Source organism: Nomascus leucogenys, unplaced genomic scaffold (assembly GCF_006542625.1).
Source record: "Nomascus leucogenys isolate Asia unplaced genomic scaffold, Asia_NLE_v1 000523F_271578_qpd_obj, whole genome shotgun sequence".
Lineage (NCBI taxonomy): Eukaryota > Metazoa > Chordata > Mammalia > Primates > Hylobatidae > Nomascus > Nomascus leucogenys.
In genome coordinates this window covers 23,694-47,894 of record NW_022097213.1, presented here as the reverse complement: position 1 = coordinate 47,894, position 24,201 = coordinate 23,694, and the positions used below count along the sequence as shown (strand labels likewise).

The 24,201-nt window shown below is 39.6% G+C and overlaps 1 protein-coding gene across 8 annotated transcripts in view; it reads right to left on the bottom strand.

The window, feature by feature from the left end:
- Nucleotides 1-983: 983 nt before the first annotated feature.
- LOC100602237 (probable cation-transporting ATPase 13A4) overlaps nt 984-24,201 on the bottom strand; it is a 35,342-nt gene continuing 12,124 nt past the window's right edge. For 4 of the 8 annotated variants that reach the window (XM_030808961.1, XM_030808956.1, XM_030808962.1 and 1 more), the window contains 10 exons: nt 21,751-21,862; nt 15,887-16,011; nt 9,915-10,078; nt 8,992-9,114; nt 8,463-8,519; nt 8,129-8,208; nt 6,610-6,652; nt 6,060-6,169; nt 3,274-3,370; nt 985-1,542 (listed from right to left, as the gene is read on the bottom strand). In XM_030808961.1, the coding sequence (XP_030664821.1) occupies nt 1,456-1,542; nt 3,274-3,370; nt 6,060-6,169; nt 6,610-6,652; nt 8,129-8,208; nt 8,463-8,519; nt 8,992-9,114; nt 9,915-10,078; nt 15,887-16,011; nt 21,751-21,862 (998 nt within the window). In that variant the 3' untranslated portion in view covers nt 985-1,455. Of the gene's footprint in view, nt 1,543-3,273; nt 3,371-6,059; nt 6,170-6,609; nt 6,653-8,128; nt 8,209-8,462; nt 8,520-8,991; nt 9,115-9,914; nt 10,079-15,886; nt 16,012-21,750; nt 21,863-24,201 lie in introns of all 8 variants that reach the window. The other 4 variants (XM_030808959.1, XM_030808960.1, XM_030808958.1 and 1 more) reach the window with 2 other exon arrangements.

The window sequence follows — 24,201 nt, the reverse complement described above, 5'->3', positions numbered from 1 at the left end:
TTCTTACTACATAATCCTTTACCCAGTGGAAATGAAAACTTATTTACACTTAAAAATCTGCACATGGATGTTTATAGCAGCTTTATTTACAGTTGCCCAAACTTGGAAGCAACTAAGATATCCTTCGGTAGGCGAATGAATAAATAAACTGTGGTACACCCAGACAATGGAGTATTATTCAGCACTAAAAAGAAATGAACTATCAAACTATGAAAAGACATAGTGGAACCTTAAATGCATATTACTACGTGAAGAAAAGCCCATCTGAAAAGCCTATATATAATTCCAACTATATAACATTCTAGAAAAGCCAAACAAACCTGCACGTTGTGCACATGTACCCTAGAACTGAAAGTATAATACAAAAAAAAAAAGAAAGAAAAGAAAGGCCAAAACTACTGAGACTGTAAAAGATCACAGTGGGTGCCAGGAGCTTTGGGGAAGAGGGGAAGATGGCTAGGCAGAGCAAAGAGGATTTTTAGGGCAGTGAAAATACTCTGTGTGATAATATAATGATGGATATATGTCATTATACATATGTTCAAACCCATAAAATGTGCAAGACCAGGAATGAACTGTAATGTAAACTATGGACTTTGGATAGTAATGTTATTATTAATTGTTTCTCACGAAATGCTTTCATTGAGTTTTGCCAAACTCTTGTGTCCGTAATCAACCTATGATTGCAATTGATGACTGAATTAGTTTCAATATGAATGTTGGTTGAGATTTTCCTTTAGCTGAGCTAGTAAGACAAAAGCAAAACAACAAAGACATGCCAAAACTTCAATCATTCATCAATGGAAGTTCATCAGTTACAACAAATATACCACTTTGTGAGGAATGTTGATAGCAGCAGAGGCTATGCATGTGTTTGGGAAGGAAGTACATGGGAAATCTCTGTACCTTCCTCTCATTTTTGTTGTGAATCTAAGACAGCCCTAAAAAAGAACGAAGTGAAAAATAAAAAAGTTTTCCATTGCAGGGACATTAGGGAGACAATTTATTCATTAGAAGGTGGAGGGTAAGAGAGGTATAATGGCAAGATTACCTTCAAGCTTCATTCTAAATCCTGAGAGGCTAAGATTTAGGTATGAGAAATATAAAAGCCATTTGGCTTCTATAAATTGGGTACATTTTAACTATAACTGTATCTAAAAGCACTCTGGAGTTAGTGTTCCTGATTTTCAAGCTGCTTTTTTCATTTTAAGTGTTTAGTGACCATTTATAGAAGTTCCACATTTTGCAGAAAACAGCAAAATAACGAGCAAGCTTTTCTTTTGCTAATACTTTCTTGCAATACTTAAAAATGAGGATTCTATTTCCTCTCTGTGTATATATTTGGGAATAAGTTCCAGATCATTGCTGCTGTTGCAGCTGCTGTTCCTCACGGTAGACAAATCTTTCCAAGGCAGAGGGAGGGCAGCTGAGGGTAGCACCTCTGGTAAGAAAGTTTTAAAATGTCTTACTTGTTACACCAATAAGAGTTGTAATGGCCAGATCCTGGAACAGAAACTGGTAATTTGAAAGGCTGTTTGTCTCCTGAAAATAAAAAGAAAGCAGATCAAAAAAGTTGTGACCTTCTGGATGAAATTAGATATTGATTACATTTGTTTTCTCACTGTGACATAGGGTTTTTCAAGTAAATTACTGTGGAGATGCCGTGGTCGGGGTCTGGTTGAGTTTGTGAGTGATGGTGTTGGTTGAAGTAATCAGAGCCAAACCTGTGAAACCCTCTCTATCCAGCCTATCATCATGTGCTTTCAGGGTGGGATTGTTTGTGCATCCTTATCACTTTGTTGAGGAGGACATCTTCCCCTACCAGATTCATCTCTGCTCTCTTTTCTACTTGTTAACAGAAAATTTAGGATTTCATTTCACACAATAAAAAAATACATCCCCAAGTGACAAATGTGTGGTAACCTTACATAAATTTTACTAATGGAAAATAAGAATAAGTAAACTCACTATTTGCATTCTTGAATGTTTTTAGACAAAATGTTAGAAAATTCTAGCAAAGCATCTTAATACTCTAGAGGAAAAAGTGCTCAGATCTTACTGATTTTAAGAAACTCACTTTCTTGCTCCCCACCCCTTAGTGGAAAGGAGATAATGTTCAATGTTTAATTCTACGTTTGAGTATAATTTGGGAATTCTAAAATAGAGCCCAATTTCCAGAAATAGCCTATCCTTCTCTAGCCCATTTATCAGTGAGTAGGAAAAGATATAGTTTATCTGAGAGAAACAGAACTAAAACCTTTAACCCAGGAAAAAGAAGGCAGTATATAAAGATGAATCTGGGTATCTGCCACACAGATACCCACATGAACTTTCTTTTCTTGGTGTTGGTTAATAGGGCAATCTCACATGTTGAGTTCACAGACGATGTGCATGTTTTTTTCTCTTTTTATATCTTGTTAAATAACAAAAGTGATCACAAGACCTATGTATTTTTTGTGGTATGATATGCCAGTTTTCACATCCCTATATTCAGGGAACCAGTGGCATGCTGGCTTATACTAACACTTAAAAGTCAATTGCTAAATTTTCAGAGATGTTGTGAGCTGGTTGTTAAACAAAGCCAATATAAAAACTTAAATTATACAAGTGTACCATTAAATAAGTTATACTAAAACCAAAGTTAATATTCAAAGCTCAGCACTTTCTAAATATTTTTCTACATTTTACTTCTGTCTGTACCCTTAAGGTTATTTACAACTCTTGTATCTATATGGGGCAAGTACTATAGAATCATATGCTACTGTACGTCTTTCCCCACTTCATGTTCAGTGACAATGGGCAGATAGCTTGAAACTGGTTATGGTAGGAGTATTTACACCACTGAAATGGGCAAACATTAATAATCAGGTCTTTCCTTTTTCATGCTAAATGAAGCATTTAGCAGCACCCCAATGCAGAGAACCAATTCTTTAGTGAGTGGTAGACTAGGGTACAGCCACATTGGAATTAAGAAGACAAAGACCTTGTCCAATCAGGTAAAAGTAGCAGCAAGAGAAAAAGCAATATATTCAGTTATGATCTCAGCTATTACTAGATAAAAGGTTTCTATATCAGAGAATTGACATCAGCAACTTTTCCTGTACAAATCTGTCTATTTGTGATTTACTTTAAAAATTCTTAAGGATATTTTTGGAGGGGCTATTGTTGCTCAGATATCCTATTTGCACTCTATTTGAGAGGCATTGTAAATTGAGAGTGCACCGCTCCTTGTTTTAGTTCACACTAACCAAGAGGCTAAGTCCCAAGTCATACCCAGTAGAGCAGCAGAACGCCAACATACTGAATCATGCTGTACAGAGCCATGTACTTAAACATGCAAAAGGAGGTAACGAGAGCTGCACGTCCTTCCCTGTGTAAGAAAAGAAATGATAAAGACATGAAAGTAATGAAGAGACACAAGGTCAGTCATTCTGTACTGTTCAGCTAAGCTCAGGAGAAAAAAAATCAAAAGTCATTATACGACTGTTTGTCTGAAAATGGACAGCCCCGAGCTCGTGGATGCTGGCTGTCAGTAAACTAAACAACCCAATTTTCAAGAAAGGCCAATTCCAGGCCAAGGTCCAAGGGCCTTGATCTGGTGATGGAGTCCAGATTTACAGTTGCTCTTGTCCTTTCAGCAGGCATTGTTTTAGCTCCTCAACTCAGATCAGTGGAGCTAGTGCCAGATCTTCTACCTATTCACTAATGTGATGCAGAAGATCATTTCCCTTGTCTCAGTTTCTTCATCTGTGAACTAACAGATTTAAATAAAATTCCAGATTCAGGGGTTATTTTCATACAGGAGCTTCAGGAGCTTGGCAAACATTTGATTCAAATTTCATTTTGGCAGTCCCAACTTTTTCTAAAACTGGACCAAAACAGTATACACACTCAAATTAGTCATATATCAAATTGAAATAGGCTGGAAAGGATGAGCATTTTCATTTGTGTTACTGTTGATTGATTTGAATAAATAGTACACATTTAAAGCATGAAACAGATGACATATGAAATGTCACTTTTATCTTCTATTTCATTCGGGGAAAAATAGAGTTTAAGTTACACTTTTTAAATTTAAATTATACTTTTTTTTTTTTTGGCAGAGTCTTGCTTAGTCACCCAGGCTGGAGTACAGTGGCATGATGTCAGCTCACTGCAACCTCCGCCTCCCAGGTTCAAGTGATTCTCCCGCCTCAGCCTCCTGAGTAGCTGGGACAACAGGCATGTGCCACCAGGTCTAGCTAAATTTTTTTTTTGTATTTTTAATAGAGACTGGGTTTCACCATGTTGGCCAGGCTGGTCTCGAACTCCTGACCTCAGTGATCCACCCACCTCGGCCTCCCAAAGTGCTGGGATTACAGCCATGAGTCACCGCGCCCAGCCTAGATCATACTTCTTTAAGTTTAAACTCATGCCCATTATGATGTCCTGGGGTGTTAAAACCTGATCCTCAAACCAGGTTTTTTTCTGTATCAGAGTTTTGCTGTGACATTTCCTCTGCCCAGAGGTAGTTTCTCCTTAGAGAGGTTTTCTCACACCACCCCATCTGAAGCAGCTGCTTCTACCTATATAGCCATCTTATTCCCTTTTGCCCTTTTTATTTCCTGGACAGCACCTATCAAAATCAGTAGGTATCATCCTTATCTCCCTTAGTTTCTGGCACTTAATGCCTACTCACTAAATATTTGTCAAATGCATGAATAAATAAAAAATTGGGAGGACCTAGCCAAATTACTATTTTCATGTGGTGGAAATAGTATATCTGTAGATAAAATACATTTGAATAAAATTAATTCTTTTTTTTTTTTTTTTTTTTGAGACGGAGTCTCGCTCTGTCGCCCAGGCTGGAGTGCAGTGGCGCAATCTCGGCTCACTGCAAGCTCCGCCTCCCGGGTTCACGCCATTCTCCTGCCTCAGCCTCTCGGAGTAGCTGGGACTACAGGCGCCCGCCACCACGCCCGGCTAATTTTTTTTGTATTTTTAATAGAGACGGGGTTTCACCGTGGTCTCGATCTCCTGACCTCGTGATCCGCCCGCCTCGGCCTCCCAAAGTGCTGGGATTACAAGCGTGAGCCACCGCGCCCGGCCTGAATAAAATTAATTCTAAAACAATCTCTAACCTCATATGGTTGTATGAGCTTGGGCACATCAATTAAATTTTCTGAACTTCAATTTTTTTGTTTGTTAAAAAAAAAATAGCCATTTCTGCATCTCCAGGCTGTTTTGAAGTGTGAGATAGTAGGCATTATAGCATTTTTAAACTAGAAACACATGTCAGTTACAATAACCAAGAGCAGCCACCATGCTCACTATCTCTATCATTCAAATATAATGGAGCAGAAGTACATTTTCGGCAGGGTGGTGGGGGGCATCAAAGCAAATTTTAGTGAGAGCAGCAAAAGCCAATAAAGTTTTTTTTTTTGTTTTTTTTTTTTGAGACAGAGATTTGCTTTGTTGCCTAGGCTGGAGTGCAGTGGCACGATCTTGGCTCACTGTAAGCTCCGCCTCCCAGGTTCACGCCATTCTCCTGCCCCAGCCTCCCAGTAGCTGGGACTGTAGGCGCCTGCCACCATGCCCAGCTAATTTTTTTGTATTTTTAGTAGAAATGGGGTTTCACCATGTTAGCCAGGATGGTCTTGATCTCCTGACCTCGTGATCTGCCCACCTCGGCCTCCCAAAGTGCTGGGATTACAGGCGTGAGCCACCGCGCCCGGCCAAAGATTTTGAAAACTTTATTTTTCAAATAAAAATTGAAAAGGAGATAGATACATTTGAAAAATGAGGATGACTGACACTTTCAAAGCAATGACAAGTTCCAGATTCCAATCTTCTAAGAATAATGTAATCAGTGAATTCACTGGAAATGCCACTGCTCTCCCAGTGTTATTTTTAACTTCTGGAAAATCCATCTGGAAGTAGAATGCTTGACAGCATTCTTCCACAAAGCGCCCTCCACACCCAGGGACACCAAGTTTCTCTAGTCTTTCCCAGGCAGAACAATGTGATTTGCACCAGAAGTCAAGAGAGAGAAAACGAGGTTTGAGGAAGCGCCTACTTACCTGATAAGGTGAGGTACGCACTCAATGTTTGGAGTTTTGGAAGTGAAAGGTGAGGCCACAGATGCCTCCTGCTCTGATAATGAGATGCCCACATGAGCCATTTTCAGAGCCTGCAAGCAAAGAATCAGCTTACTCCTCACATAGACTCATGTACATCTCTACTAAAGCCTCATAAGAAAAGGCCAGTTAAGCTGGCCACAAGGTGGTTTGTGTGCCCAAACTCTAACCAAGAGACTTAACCCTGCCTGGAACATAAGAAAAAGGTGGCATTAGATACCTAGCCAAAGAAATGAGAACTCCAGAACAAAATTCTACCCCATGTAGCCTAAACTAACCATTGAATCAACATGTGACTTTGGTCAAAAGCCTCCCAATGCAACAGTTTATCCATCGAGAGGAATGTAAATGGTATATATGCCAGGAGTATACCTCTAAAGGGCTTGAGGATAAATGAATGTGAGATTATGACTACACACACTGGCAGCTACTCTAAAGGGCTTAAGTGTAATCGAATGTGAGATTATGGCCACACAAACTGGTAGCTACTTACCCCACAGTCATTGGCTCCATCACCACACATACCTACAAAGTAACTAAGAGGGAACCACATTAATTGTAGATGAGATCCAAGCTATCTTGCTAATTTCTCTAATTAAAAAAACAAAGTGACCATCATTACTTGGGGTTCAAACTCATTATTTAAGGGAATTTTCCTAAGAGTCTAGTTTGACTGAAAAAAGTGTGATTCAGCAGTTTATACAATGGATTTAGAAATTCAGAACGTGATTCCTGACTGTGTTTCATGTAGACACCACACGTCACTGCGCAGGGAGAGCTTTCTCAACTGTGAGACAGAGATGCTCGCAATTCTATGATGTAAGTATGGCATGGCAGAGAGGGCACAGTATTTGAAACCAGATGTAGATTTTGATCTGGTCATCTTACCATTTTCACTATTATTATTCCCATCATTATTATTATTTTGCCTACAAAGGGCTATGAGTATTAAATGAGGTGCTGTATGGGAAAGTACTTATAAAGTCTAAAATGATAACAAGTCATACTTGTGTGTGCTATTAATACTAGCATGAGAGGAAATCCACCCTGTCAACAGTCACTCAACTCAAGTACGTAATGCCAGGCCTAGAAGTTGAAGAAAGAAAACACATCCCTGTCTCAGAATGGCTTTTTGAGGCTGGGTGAATACTCTCTTGAATCACTGACAAGGATTATGGAGAGCCAGCTTTTTAAATTATGAGCATTCTGACAGCATTCATAGAACATGCTATACTTTTCTTCCACACTGCCATGTGGAGGGAACTCGTTGACTTCCTAGGTTTCAGCCACGTTGAAAAGACAGGGTTTTCTGAGCCAAGAAGCTAGCCTGATAAAGGAATCAAATGAATAGGAGGGCAGAGTAGAAATGAGTAGGAGTCGGAGTCATGTTGTTGTGACCCGGTGACCAAGGTGGAGAAAGCTTCTGGTACTCCGTGGGGTTCTATTAACAGGAAACAAAGGGTCCCAAATGATGGGCACTTCATTTGGACTGCCCATTCTGTCTAGGAATGGAGACCCTTTGTGTTAGAAGAGAATAATTTTTCTGACTTAGGGTGGAAAAATGATTTGAAACACAAATATTTTAGTATTTTTAGTGTTACATGAATCTCTTGTCACATGAATGTCCCTATATCATCATTGTGATGACAGCATATACAAATAAAGTCTAAATTCTCATTGTCCCTCCAGGAGCTGTGCTCAAGCCACCTTTCCATTCTTATTTCTCCCCTTAGATTCTAGTCCAGTGATTCTCAACATTGAATGCAAAATTGACTTACGTGAAAAAAGATACTGATTTTTCAAGCCCCATATAAACAACTGAATCAGGATCTCTGAATGGTGAGATCCCCTGGTATTGCTATTTTTTCCAAAGCTCCCAAGTGATTATCTCATGCAGCCAGAGGAAGGACCACTGCCCTTGCCAAACTGAGTGACTCCCTGTACCTCTTCCACTCCCCCTGACTGTTATGCCTCCATGCAGTTCATGCCACCTGCACTGGCAAAGAACCTACTCCAGTTTCTGAAATTCTTCCACCAGACTGGCCTTCTGCCCAGGAGACATTCTTGCAAAGATGGTCCCATTGATCAGTATCTGTAAGGAACGCAAAATGGGGATATGTTTTATCAAGTCAGCTGGTTGTACACGAAATAATTAATAACAGAACGTTGACTGCATCATGACACTTATGATGAAGAAAAAAAAAGTTTCCAATGGGCCTTCCTTTGGATTCTAAGACAAACATTGAGGGTTTGGTCATCAGATAAGTGATCAGTGAAAAACACAAAATCAGTAAAGATAATTACTTAACAAAAAATATTTTATGAAAATGGCCTACAGGAATTTACCTCAACTGTCATGGGGAATGTGGTCCTGAAAAATCTTGAGCTTAACGGAACCTTGAACTGCAAAACAGCAAGAGGTTGAGGGACAACTATATATCTAAAACTTACCTTCCCCCACTAAAGCTTTAAGTTTGACCCTCTTGAGTACAGAGGTCTTCTATCAAAAAACTAATGGCATTCCTTTATTCTTGGTCTGCCTTCCAGTATAATTGCAGGGTTTCCACTATACTTTGAGACCCCTTACCATGGCAATATAGTGACAGCCACCCAAAATCATCAGCATAATTCAAGAAATCACTGATACTTCAATCCTATAGATGGTGGAAAATTGACTAATCAAGTTTATTTATTTCAAACCTAGTAGGAAATGAGACAATAGTATCCTCTGCAATAATATCTGTCTCTCTTAAGATACAGAAAACTCACTGAGTATATTTTACCTGTCTCAAGATTTGAAATAATTTAGGATCATGCTCTGTAAATGACATCATCAGCATTTTCACAGGGAGATTGTCACCCTCTTAGAACTTACCTTTGGCAGTAGGCTGCTGAAATGCTGACTTATAACATGAAAGGATTTTCCAGTTAGGGCAAAATGGTAACTTCCTTCTCTGCCATTATCAGAGACTTCATCCCTGATGTTAATGTAATTGTCCTACAAAGCAAGACACAGTTATTTTAGACTCTTTCATTTGACAGAGTGGTTAGAACCACAAGCATATCTGAGAGAAGATAATGAAGACAGACCAGGATCTATCTGTAGAAGTCACTCTGATTCCTCAGAGAAGCATTGTTTTTGCTGGATCAATCTTTGCACATCACAGACAACTAGTGAATAGGAGCATAACACTTACTCATGTCCTGTTTTCATCGTGATTTGATCTTGGTGAGTCCCAGAGAAGAGCACATTTCACACATATCAAGTGTAAAATACAAAAGCACTGCAGCTTAACAAATTTCTCCCTGAAATGGGAACTTACTATTTTTTCATACTTAGGGAACTAATATTGTTCTACAAGGACACAATGGAGATAGAATACTGACAGACTGGAGATAAATGAATGAAACTTTTTCTCACCCTGAAAACATAGTCTGATTTTCTGATACACAGAGCAGCATCTCTCCCAAAGACTAGATCCCCTTTGAACCCAGTGGGGTGATTGACAAGCAAGGGGAAAGGGAGAAAATGGATTCAGCTCCACTCACTATATTCTTTCTCATATAGGGACAACCACTTTTTTAAGGTTAAAAGATGGATTATTTCCAGCACACAGGAAAGCACTATACCTTCAATCTCCATATGAAAAGTATGGAAAAACCAATGTAATTGAGTTCGTTCAAAAGCATGAATGCTAGACATTTGGAAGCATATGTTGACTCTAAGTCAAACCTGCTCAGTCACCAACACTGTGAGATACATTGATAATGTGGCAGAAGGTCTGTGTTCAGGAGTACCTGATTCCCATATGTAATGTGTTTCTTCTCTTCTACTAATGTCCAAGATATAGATGCTGATGAGGACCCGGTGGTTTCATTTGCCTCAATGAGAATGACCTTCTGGCTTTCAGAAACCATTCCAGATTTTCTGGCCACTGTTATTGCAGTCTGAAGATTGTCACCTAGAGGAAAGGAGGAGTATCTCAAGATGAGGTTGACAAGATTGAATTAATTCATGCAGAGCCTTGAAAACCAGAGCAGGGAGTTCAGTCCTTATTTCAGGTATGAAGAGAAATGATCTCTAATATCTTTTTCAGCCCTGACCTTCTGTGACTCCATGATCCCTTTTCTGGTTCTTACTGCTTTTCGTCAGGTTACTTCATGATCTACCAGTGTATTTTTGCCAGACGGGGAAAAAATAAAAAAGCAAAATTCAAATCTATTTTCATCATTTGTTAGCAGCTTTGCAAATGTTTAGGCAAATCCTCTGGTTTAGTAGAGTATCTGGTGGTTCCACCTCCAGGCAAAATGGAGTAAGCCCACTAGGATCTATCTCTCCCACTGATTACAATGGAAAACTATGAACAAAAACCAAGAAGCAACTCCCCAAGGACTTTGAAAAGTAAACAAAAGCAGGCAGACGGCGGGAGGGAGTCAAATTTGGAGAAGCAACCTACAAGGGGATGAGTTTCTTGGCATTTTTTCTCTTCCCTATTCCATATTTGACTGGTGTGTGGGCCTCAATTAAAAAGCTGTTTGGGCAGTAGAACTCCAAAAGACACCCAGTCTTTCTGGCCAGAAGAGCCAGGAAAAGGGACCCTTGTAGGCTAAAGGGCATGGGTGGAATCCTGGAAAGGAGACAGCCAGACACGGGAACTAATTCAGTATATGAATTAAGTAAGTCCCAAGTTCAGCCTAGAGCTGTGCGTGTGTGGACCAGGTCCAAAAAAAGATAACAAAAACTTCAGGAATTGAACTATGATATAAATCACCCCCACTTGTGAGAGTAACCTCTGAGTGAGGCAGACCCAGACATCACAGCAAAAGATTTTATATTTTAGCTAAGATTGAAACTGCCACCTACAACAGGAAAGATAGAACTTATGGTTGATTGCTAGCCAAAACAAACAAACAAACAAGAAAACTGTCAACATTCTCCAGAAGATTTTAACAGGATTCAAAGTTTCATAACATAATATTCAAAATGTTCGGGATATTCAATATGAAAAATCTGGAAAATCTGGCCAATTCTCAAGAAAAGCCACAACAGTTGCCAATCCATAGATAGCCTAGATGTTGGAAGTATCAGATAATGGTTTTTAAAGCAGCTATTGTAAGCCCCCTTCATGTGGTAACTGTTAATATTCTTGAAATAAGTGGAAAGATAGAAGTTCTCAACAAGAAAATATAAACTGTGGGAAAAAACCAAATGGATACTTTAGAATTAAAAAATATAATATCTGAAATTTAAAAAAATCACTGAATGTACTCAATAGCAGAATAGATCAATGGAAATTATACAACCTGAAGAGCAGAGAGAAAAAATCATTTTAGTGAACAGACTCAAATCTATCAAAATAATTCATATTCATGTCATTAGAGTCCAAGAAGGAGAGGAAAAAAGGTTGAAAAAGAAAAAAAAATTGACAAAATAATAGGAGAAATTTTCCCAAGTATGATAAAACACTTAAATTTACAGATTCAAGAAGCTCAGTGAATTCCAAACAAGATAAACTTAGTGAGAATCACAACCAGACATATAGTAATCAAACTGCTAAAAATCAAAGATAAACAAAAAAAGCAGTTAGAGAAAACTGCTTACATTACATATAAGAAAACAATAATTCAAATTATCACAGATTTCTCATCAAAAATATGGAGAGAAGAAAATAGTGGAACAACATCTTTGAAGTGCTGACTTCATCTTTCACTTTGAAGTGTCAACTCTGACTCCTATAGCTTCTAGAAATATCCTTCAGGAATAAAGGAGAAATAAAGACTTTTATCAGATGAACGAAAATTGAAGATAATTTGTTGACAGTGGACATGCTCAAAAAATAAACAACAACAACAAAAGCTACAGGGTTCTTCAGATTGAAAGGAAATGATACCAGACGTTAACTTGTAACTTAAGGAATGAAAACATTGAAACAGAAATGATAATGATCTGGGTAAATATAAAAGTCTAATTTTCTTTACTCATGTTCTTTAACTCTTCCCTGTTGAAAGTAAAGACTATCACATTATCTGGTGGGGGGTTTCAACACATGTCATACTTATGACAATAATAACATAAAGAAGAGAAAGCAAGAGACATTCCTGGTTATAAGGCTTCTTGAAAGGAGAGGTATGTATGTTGTGATGCCTAGAGCAACCATTAAAAATTAATCATATAACATCTGGCTGGCTATCCTTAACATAGCTTCTCCCAGGTTCCTACCAAACTACGTAGAAGATCCTCAAAAGAGCTGAAGTGGTGGGAAGGAGCTATCTGAGGCTGGAAGGATACAGGGAGCCCTGAGCGCTCATAGGCTTCCTCCATGCTCCACAGCAGGCCCCTGACAGCCTGTCTGCTTTTTGCCCTCTACCACCTGTGAGAGATCCAGTGTTCGGGATAAACAGCCCAGGCCTGAGCTCCAATCATCTGACAGAAAAATCTAACCACCTGTCTAAGAAATCAGAGACACCGGACAGGAAAAGATCAGGAGAAACAATCAGAGAGCATGACTAGGGAAGTCAAGAAGCTGCTGGAGACAGATGAAACCTGCTTTAAAAATAAAGCAGGCTGGGCGCGGTGGTTCACACCTATAATCCCAGCACTTTGGGAGGCCGAGGCAGGCGGATCATGAGGTCAAGAGATCGAGACCATCCTGGCCAACGTGGTGAAACCCTGTCTCTACTAAAAATATAAAAATTAGTCAGGCGTTGTGTTGTGTGCCTGTAATCCCAGCTACTTGGGAGGCTGAGGCAGGAAAATCACTTGAACCCGGGAGGCAGAGGTTGCAGCGAGCCGAGATCGCACCACGGCACTCCAGCCCTGGCAACACAGTGAGACTCTGTCTCAAAAAAATATATAAAAAATAAATAAATAAAGCACTGGCTGGGCACGGGGGCTCATGCCCATAATCCCAGCCCTTTGGGAGGCCAGGGCGGTAGGATCACCTGAGGTCAGGAGTTTGAGACCATCCTGGCCAACATGGTGAAACCCTATCTCTACTAAAATTACAAAAATTAGCTGGGCGTGGTGGTGCACACCTGTAGTCCCAGCTACTTGGGAGGCTGAGGCAGGAGAATCGCTTGAACCCGGGAGGCGGAGGTTGCAGTGAGCTGAGATCATGTCACTGCACTCCAGCCTGGTGACAGAGCAAGACTCCATCTCAAAAAATAAAAATAAATAATAAATAAGGAGAGCCCTTAAGAAAACTCAAATCCCACCCTACACACGATTTAAGAACTGAACAATTCAAAAGGGGATTTGAAAAAGATAATGAGCATTGTTGAGACCTGAGATTGTGGTTTAAACAAACTGGGTGCAAAAAAAGAAAGTCTTAAAGCAAAATTATAAAAATATACAATCTAAAGCAAGGCACAGTGGTACATGCCTGCAGTTCCAGTTACTAAGAAGGCTTAGGCAGGAGGATCGCTTAAGTCCAGGAGATCAAGGCTGAAGTGAGCTATGATCCTGCCACTGCACTCTAGCCTGGGCAACAGAGCAAGACTCTGTCTCTAAAAAATAAATAAATAAATAAATAAATAAGACAACTACAAGAAAAAAGATAGACTGAGAGGATAGATAAAAATGGAAATACCAGGAGTAAAAATGGAAAGACAGAGAACAGAGGCAAAAATTAAATAAACAATAGGGAATTATTTTCTGGCAGGAAGAAAGACTAAAAAGTGCTGTCCAGGTTTCTCCCACTCCGATCTCTCCTCGATTCCGGGGAAGTCTGGTTCTGATCACTGGTTTCCAGGGATTGATTCTAAAGCCTTGGGTCACAGAAGGAAGCAACAAGAAACTCTAATCAACTCAAAACTTTTTAAGTAAATGAGTCATCATAAAATTGGTCCATTCAGAGGATAGAGTTGAGTCCATTAAGTTACTGTCACAAGGGGTTGTGTATTTGGTGATTCAGTTATATAAACCAATGTTCTTGCTATAAATATGATACTTTTCATAATCTGTTTTATCATATGTATAACATTCAAAGTGTCAGATATTATGATGACTTAATAATAAAGATGTCAAAAGATGGTAAAAAATCTAAGTCAAGGATAGATTATGAGAATGTGTCATCTAAGTGCTAAATACAGATTTTTGAAATGGAAGGGTCACAGTGTAAGGGAAATCCTAACCAGCAGTAAATGAACTCAGCAACTTCAAAAAGTTGGACTGGGGTGTTAGAAAGGGAGAAAGTAAAAACAGTCCAAGATCCTCTTGGATTGTGGAGAGTAGAACAGGGGACAGAGAAGTACAAAAGAGGAAATAAAAGTTTTTCTAAAAGTGCTGTCCATGTTCCAGACTAAGTTAATGAAATAAAGGAAACACAAAGGTAAATATTTCTAAATTCCAAAGTTAAAAGTTTATGGGCAGAAAAGAATAAGTTACTTACAATAGACTCTCACTGGACTTGTCATGAGCAATATCAGAAGCCAGAAGGCAAAGGAATAGCCTCTACATACAGATCATTAAGAAAAAAGAACAATAATTCAAGAATATTATATCTGAGCAAGATGTCATTCATGTGTCAGAGCAAAGAAAGATATTCAAGCATATGTAAGAAATCAAAGAGCACCCCTCCATTCCATCCAAGGGCAGTATTTCAGGGAAAAAAATTTGTAAACAAGCAAGCAAAGAAATAGAGCAGAAATTTCAATATGAGAAAAGAGGAAGTAAAGAGAGAGGGTGGAGAAGGATGAACACTTGTACATTAATCTAAGTCAAGGATAGATTATGAGAATGTGTCATCTAAGTGCTAAATACAGATTTTTGAAATGGAAGGGTCACAGTGTAAGGGAAATCCTAACCAGCAGTAAATGAACTCAGCAACTTCAAAAAGTTGGACTGGGGTGTTAGAAAGGGAGAAAGTAAAAACAGTCCAAGATCCTCTTGGATTGTGGAGAGTAGAACAGGGGACAGAGAAGTACAAAAGAGGAAATAAAAGTATTCTAGAGTTTGCAACTGTAGAATTGGGTTCAGGTGAAATGGGAACAGAAAATGTGTGCTGTGATGGGGAATAATATATCTTTCCGACATAAATGATAGAGTTAAAAGCATCTGACTACAAGACCAGGGAAAAGAAAGGGAACACACCCCAAAAATATGAACATGAATTCATTAGGAAATCATTTATTTACCTCTAGTCTCTTTCCCAATTAAAAAATTATAGCATCAGTGTGAAATTTCATTAATAAAGTCACACTTAATTTCATTAAGAAATTTCACACATTTCTCTTGAGTGATTTATTCTCATTGCTCTCTTTTTTGAATGATTTGGAGTTGGGATTGGGAGTAGAGAGGACATCATTTTCTTAAATTTCTAGAATCGTGGATTTTATGATTGATGAGCCTTCGACATATTTTAGACCCCATCAACTGAGGATGCTTCTTCTTCTAGCATTTGACAATAAAAATCACCTTTGCCTGGCTCATGTCTTCTTGCCATTCAGGTCTTATTTCAAATGTCACATCTCGGAGAGGCCTCTCTTAACCATCTCATCTAAAACAGATGGTCAAACATTTTCCTGCATTATCCTATTTGTGTACCTCGAAACGCTGATACTATTTGACTGATTGGTTGATTTTCTCTCATTCCACTCACATGGAAACTCAGGCAAAGCAGTAACTGTGCCTTTTTGTTGCCCATCTCCAGCACCTGGAATGGTGTCTGGCCCAGAGTAGGTAGTCAACAATATTTATTAAATGAGTGAGTGAACCATGTCTATTTCCACATCAAATTCATACTGTTTTCACCGTATACTTTGTTTTATACCTGTGATCATCACAGTCCTTATCCGGGCTGAGATGAGCTCTTCCAAGACAGGTTTTGTCTCTTCCTTCAATCGGTTCTCCAAGATCAGCAGCCCCAGAAATATCAGGTCTGATTCTACTGTCTCCCTGAAAATACATATATAGATGTATTGAACAGAAATAACACATATTACAGCTTTTTTTTTTTTGAGACGGAGTGTTGCTCTGTCATCCAGGCTGGAGGATAGTGGTTCAAGTCATTCTCCTGCATCAGCTTCCCACTGGGATTATAGGTGCCCACCACCACGCCCGGCTAATTTTTATATTTTTAATAGAGACAGGGTTTCACCATGTTGGCCAGGCTGGTCTTGAACTCCCGAATTCAAGTGATTCATCCACCTCAGCCTCCCAAAGTGCTGGAATTATAGGCGTAAGCCACCGCACCCAGCCACATTATAGCTTTCTTACAGGAAGTAAAACAAAAAGACCCCTGTCATAGTGGTTCCATTCACTCATTCAAGCACTGTTAGGTGCTGATTAGGGACAGGAGTGATCCAGAAAGAGAACAGAAGGGGACACAAAGGCTCTGGAGACATTTCCTCTAACTGAATGAAGAGGAAGAGAGTGTTTATTAAGCAAAAGCTTTGCTTTAACCTTTGCAGAAAATGAGCTGAAAGCCCGTAAGGGTCTCCTCCATCTGCTGTGACTATCCTGATTTTCATTGCCTCACCTGTTACCCACAAAGGGGAGTTTTAGTTCTGGCACAAAGCATGAAAAATAAGGGAGGTGCAAAGAAAAATAAAATAAAATGCCAGTTTCTCCAGCAGGCAAGTCTATAATCAATATTATTTTAGCCCCAGGAGATATGAGGTCATAATCTCAACAAACAGGCCTCTCTATTCAGGTCAAGCTCATCCCTTTCTTTCTCCACCAGCTGGTAGCAATGATCTTCTGCATCAAGCGTGAATGTTTCTGCAAAAAGGTGCAGCCTTCAAGGCTCCTATCCACCCCAAGAATATTTTCAGGGATATTCTACAGCACTGAGTGCAGGGAATACATTCAGGATCAGGAGTTCAAAGATTCTTCCATCATTTATTTATCTTAGACACAGATCGAGAGCAAGACACCAGCACTGCCTAACTCTGGCTGAAATACAGATGAAAGTGGCACCCACTCAGACTCCTTGCCTGTCTCAATAGTGGGTCTCACATCAGCTACGGTCATGAACTAGCATTAGTGATGCCCCCAGCAAACCGCTAAAGCCTCCATGGAGCCACAGGAAGTGGACACAGTTTGAACTACTCACCTCAGAGCAGGCTTGAAAGAATGGCACTTCCCATTTTCTGAACCTATCATTTAAATCTCTCTATGATCTGGTTCCAAACTATCTTTCCAGCTTCAGCTATCACTGAACTTCTCATCCACCCTCATTTCCAGCCAAGTTGAACCACTAGCCATGGGTTTTCTGTCTACTTAACCATCTCTAGACATTTGCTTTAGACTGCTGTAAGACATTTGTCCTTACTTCATAGAAAAGGCTGTAATTTCCCCATGATCTGCTATTGAAACCCTCCCGATGTTCTGAGCCTCGTGCCTTGTCCCCCACAAAGGCTTCCTCAGATAGAAATCATTGCTCCCGGACGGGTGCGGTGGCTCACGCCTGTAATCCCAGCACTTTGGGAGGCCGAGGTGGACGGATCACCTGAGGTCAGGAGTTTGAGACCAGCCTGACCAACATGGAGAAATCCCATCCCTACTAAAAATACAAGATTAGCAGGGCATGGTGCCAGGCACCTGTAATCCCAGCTACTCGGGAGGCTGAGACAGGAGAATTACTTGAACCAGGAGGTGGAGTGAGCTGAGATCACACCATTGCACTTCAGCCTGGGCAACAAAAACAAAACCTGTCTCACAAAAAAAAAAAAGAAAAAGGAATAATTGCTCCCTTGGCATATTACTTATATTTCACTGTAACTCACATTTTATTTGCCTACGTTTTATTCTTGGGCTTCTGCCTTGTCACACTGTCTCAGCTCCTTGGGAACAATCCCACCTGATTCAATGCTGTGCTCAACACCACCCATGTGGTGCCCAACACACAGCAAGTGCCCAGCAAATGTGTGCCTAGTTGAAATGCTCTGAGGCCTGTTGGGACCATTTTTTGCCAGGTAATCTATGGAAATTCCTCATCCAGAAATTTTACTGAGTTCAAGGAACAGCACTGAGAAAAAGTGGCAGAGAATATGCAGAGACTGTAGTAGCAGAGACTGGGAAAAGTATTATAACAGATGTCCAAATCAGAGTCCCATGGAGTCAGAGAGGAGGGTGCTATCGTTTCTGGGTGGAGTGATTAGAGAAGGCTGCCTGTAGAAGACGATATTTAATCTGGTGTTTGAAGGATAACTTGGTTGATGCCTGATTGGGAGCTTATAGGGTAAATGCACCTGATAGCAATAACTACTTAGCATACCCTTAGAATGACCCTCTATGGCAGATGCACCTGAATGTATGTTCCAAGCTAGGAAATCTGGCTGTGGCCAACCCGGAGATTTGTTCCTTGTCTCTGAGGAACTTCTGAGCCCCCGTCCCGTCTAGTGGAACATGTGCCAGGCCATAAAGGGAGCTGAGGCCCTGAGGTGTGAGGTGGATGAAGGTTGCTGGGTGGAGGTCATTAAGGAATCAAGTGAAAATGCTATACAAACTGCATGATGTTTGCAGGCAGCGGTGGTTTTCCTGCACAGCTCACCACCACTGGAGTATAGGAAGGCAGATACGTTGTCCACTTTGCTGCCACTGGACTGTTTCTATATGTAAGGTGGTTCTCCTGTCCAGCCGGCTGTTGTGGGACTCTCTCCCCTGTAGGTGAGCCCCTAATAAAACCCCATGCCTCCTTTGCTGGCTCTGGGTCTCTTCTTCAGCCTCTTGAACCTGGTGCCTTCCCTCTTGAAGTGCATGGGGGTTTGGCATAATAGGTCTTCCAGTCTTTCTCATGGTGCTGGTACTCAGGCCCCAGGCCTTGGTTATTTCTGCAGACGACATGACCTGAGCCAACCACAAAGTGCCAGATTAGGCCAGGAAAATGGCTGCAGGGTCAAACATCTGCCGTAGCCTATGGCTACCTTGGCGCTAGTATTTCTAGTTCCTCTGGCTTATGGCCTTTGTATGGTTCAAGGCACAATAATCAGGAGGCTGGAGTTCTAATGTCAGCCCTACCACTGCCTTGCTGTGTGAGCATGACTAAATCACTTTCTTTGCCTGGTAAACAAGTTCTTCCTTTCATGAGCATTTAATCTGAACCAAAATAATTAAAAGGAGTAATTCCTTAAGGGGTCTTGAGCTCTGAAACTTGGAATGGCATTCTATCTCTTCTGGCTTCCTGCACAGATATTATGCCTCCTCCTGAAGTATCTAAAGATAATAAAGAATAAGTGTAATATATAGAAAGCACTGTCATCCCTGTGATTACATTTCATGTTCTTAAAATCCATGTGATTTTTCAAGGATGAAATATGCATAAAGTGGGCCAATAATCTTTGAAGAGATTATGATACCAATGCTGGAAGCACCCTGAGTAACCACACACAAAAAAACCCCAAACAACAGCAAGAATGTTCCATCCTAATCAGGAGTTCACAAAGGATAATTGAATTAATGTAGCTATGTGTATACATGGTGGTGATGTGCTTTAAGACAGGAGAGGCAAATTGATGACCTAAGATCAAATCCTAGTTGAGAATTTGTGATTTGTGTTTAGACCATACAAGATTTTAAAAAGTTAGAATTTCAGTACCTTTAACCAGGACATGTACTGTCCTGCACGCCACAGCCCTCACTATTCCCCATTGTTCATGTGTCTCCACAGTAAGTGCTTTGTTATGTGCATGCATTTCAAACCATGAGTTTGCAACTTGTAATATGCAAATATCATATTATGACAATGAGAAGCAGCTGCATGGTAGCCAGACTCTTACCATAGCTCTGGGCAACAGCCTGTCAGGAAACCAAGTTCAGTTCCCAATTCTGCTCTGTCCCTTCCCTTCCCTGGACCCAAGTTTCCTCTCCTTCAAAATGTGATATCCAATCTCAAAGTTTATTTTTAGCTCCCTTACTTGAGTGACCCTGAACTAAGTCGATCAAATTACAACAAATATACAGAATTGTAGTAGCCACCGTTTCAGGGGTAGCATGAAACTGGCCCCCCGGGAAGAATGGTCCAACAAGCCCAGGAGACGAACACAATGAGCCACTTCCCACTCTGGGCCTCATTTTACCCATTCACAAAGTGAGAGGCTTGGGTCACAGCAGTCCTTCTAAGCAGGAACAGTCCTCCCTCTAGAGGACATTGTGGAATTTTTTTTTTTTTTTTTTTTTACGTCTATGCAAGACTTTCTGCAAAGACCTAGGCACAATGAATAATTATCCCGCATCCCACATGCCTTTTGAATATCCTACTGGACATTCATGAACACTGTAAAAAATTATTATACTTTCATAAGTATAATAATATACTTTAGGCTTATACGGTATATATTTCACTATTATTATATAATATACTGTACTATTATTATATATATATATTACTATATTATATTAAACAATTACAAAATTGTTTATTAAAATTTCTCTAGTTTATATGTGTTACATATAAACACAAAGTATTTTTCACACATATTCTTTTGAATTTTGCAGAAATGGAACTACCTGTACTATATAAATTGGGAGGAGATTGTACTGTTTTCTTCAGAGTTTTACCAAGACTTGTTAACCACTTCACAGTCACCTTGCTGGCGGCAGGACTGAGGTATTTGAGTCTGCGATACATAACACACCTGTATCAGTCTGTATTTGTAGAGGTTGCAGCCTCAATTATTCTATACGCAGGTACAAGCAACTTGTTACTTCATTTTGTGTTAGTGGAGTCAGCTGAGGATTTATTAACTATCACCTCTGTGAAACATTATGTGTTTTGCTTTTATTTTTACTATATAATGGGTCATTATATATTTTTACAAAGAATATGTGCAGATAATATGTGAATTTTATTTTAGAATATTAAGAGCTAAAAAATATAGTTACAAGAGAGTGTCGACTCTGATTAGATTGAAACAAATAGGTTAGACTTTCCAAATGTAAAATGCTAAATTTAAAAATGAGCCTAGATTAGCTCCGTAACAGCATAAGCAGTGGCGGCTGACATTGAGTGTTAGAAATGACATGAAAGGTGAAATAAACGTGATACCTGAAAAGAGTAGAATTAAAAAAAATAAAATTGAACTCATAAATACTGCAGTTTTGGAGCTGTTAAGCATCTCTATTTTAATCCTAAAATGTAAAATTTAATCTATAGGTTAAAATCTTTCTCTAGTATGGCACCTCAGAAGTTTTCCTTGTTTTTTTTTTTGTAGATGTCACCAAGATTATATCATCTAAGCTGCATTTATTTGTTTCATTAAGCTGCGTATTTCCTATCAAAAATTTTTTCTGGTAAATGTTATGTTTCATAACTCCCAACCAATCCACCAACTATAATTTTTTTAAAATGGGGGCATGACCACAATTTCAATTTCTGAAACGCCGATTATATTCCTATGTCTGTTTTCATAAAGCTGTAAAAATCACATCATATTATACATCTTATGTGACTGTTTCTCACAAAATCCCCCAGTGAGTGTTCACATGATCTTTGGGATTTAGGCAGGGCAGGGATCACTATGTCCCTATTTACCAGTGTTCAGACACATGTTATGCACACAAATTCAGCAAGCTACATTGCTCCGTCCACCACCCAGAGCCCCTGAGTCCATCCCAGTCTAATGCACTTGACATTCCAACCTGGCACATCTCTCCATCAGACCTTTCTGCTTTATCAAAATCATCCCCATTTACCTCGTCAAGGTAGCAGTGTGGTGGTCATTTTCCAGCTTCTTGTAGGCCAGTGCTATGACTCGAAAGCCCTGGGTTGTGTAAATCTGAAGTTCGCTAACAAAACTAGTGGGTACTGTTTAGAAAGAAACACAAGGTTAGTATGCAGTATTTACTTAGGCAGTACTGGCAAAGAAATTCTTTACAAACATCCAACTTTTGCCCAAGAAAACACACCTCTACAAAGATAGGTAAACAAGTCAGTTGAAAATTCTAAACATAACTACATTTTCAGGGTTGACCTCTTCAGATGTAGTGAAGCTAAAATGAGAAGGAAGCATTTGAAAAAAGAAAAAAAAAGATAGGAAAAGTGTAAAATTCTTTTTTCTTCAGTTTAACCAACAGACATTTATTGAGAATCTACTATCTGCCAGGCATTGGCTATGCAGAGAAGAAATCACAAGCTCTACACCCAGAAATTAGACTTTACACCTACAACTATCAGATCTTTGACAAACCTGACAAAAATAAGCATGGGGAAAGGCTTCCCTATTCAATAAATGGTCCTGGAATAACTGGCTAGCTATACACAGAAGATTGAAACTGGACCCCTTCCTTACACCATATACAAAAATTAACTCTACATGGATTAAAGACTTTTAAAACCTAAAACCATAAAAGCCTGGAAGACAGCCTAGGCAATACCATTTTGGATATAGGCACGGGCAAAGATTTCATGACAAAGATGCCAAAAACAATTGCAACAAAAGCAAAAAATGACAAATGGGATCCAATTAAACTAAAGAGCTTCTGCACAGCAAAAGAAACTGTCAACAAGTAAACATACAACCTACAGAACAGGAGAAAATTTTTGCAAACTATGCATCCAACAAAGGCCTAATATCCAGCATCTATAAGGAACTTAAAATTTACAAGAAGAAAAAAACAAACAACCTCATTAAAAAGTGGGCAAAGGATATGAATGCTTTTCAAAAGAAGACATACATGAGACCAATAGTCATGCGAAAAAAAAAAAAAGCTCAACATCACTGATCATTAAAGAAATGCAAATCAAAACCACAATGAGATACCATCTCAAACCACTCAGAATGGTGATTATTAAAAAGTCAAAGAACAGCAGATGCTGGTGAGGTTGTAGAGAGAAAGAAGTGCTTAACTGTTGGTGGGAGTGTAAATTAGTTAAACCACTGTGGAAGAAAATGCAGTGATACCTCAAAGTCCTAAAGACAGAAATACCATTCAGCACAGAAATCCCATTACTGGGTATATAGCCAAAGACAGGTAAATCATTCTATTATAAAGCTGCACATGCATATATATGTTTATTGCAGCACTATTCACAATAGCAAAGACATGGAATCAACCTAAATACCCATCAATGGTAGACTGGATAAAGAAAATGTGGTACATATACATGATGGAATACTAGGCAGCCATGAAAAAAGAATGAGATCATGTCCTTTGCAGGGACCTGGATGGAGCTGGAGGCCATTGTCCTTAGCAAGCTAACATTGGAACATAAAACCAAACTTATCTGTGGGAGCTAAATAATGAGAACACATAGACATATGGGGGGAACAACACATACTGGGGCCTATTGGAGGGTGAAGGGTGGGAGGAGGGAGAGGATCAGGAAAAATAACTAATGGGTACTAGGCTTAATACCTGGACAGTGAATTAATCTGTACAAGAAACCCCCATGACACAAGTTTACCTACGTAACAAACCTGCACATGTACCACTGAACTTAAAATATAGGTTAAAAAAAAGAATGAAATTGAAAAAAAATCTCAAGTTCTGCTCTAAGGATTTCTGTCTAATTGAGTTACAGCCAGCAGACTAACAATGCAATCAAATGAGATCATTGCTATGCCCAGGCCATTGCAGCATGCTATGGAAAGCGTTTGGTGGTGTATATACCAGCCTGGGAGGAGGTGGTTCAGTAAAGAAGGATTCTGGGGCTGAGGGAGAATCATGAGCTTAGGCATGGAGGCATGAGAGTAAGCTGTGAAGAGTTAGTTCAGCTCAGGAAAGCACAGGATGAGGAGTGGTAAGGCCCATCTGGAAAGTTCACTGGGAGTTCAAACCTGAAAGCCTTATATATGATCCTAAAGAAATTTGAGATTATACTGGAGCCTATGAGAGCAACTAAAATAATCGCGAGGTGAAAAATCTGGTCACAGTACAGAGGGCACATCAAAGTTGGGGAGACTGGAGGCAGAGGGTCAATCCACCAACTATTGAAGTGATCAGGAATGATGCATGAGCATCAAGCTCATCAAGCATGAGCAGATGCAGTGAAGGACCATGGATTAGCAACTGATGAGACAAAGGCACTAAGGGAGAGCAAGAAATCAGAGATGACACCTAAATGGGGTGGTGGCGGGGGATGGTGGTACCATGCACCAAAATAGGAAACTGGGAAATACAGGAAATGAGAAAGACACCATTGGT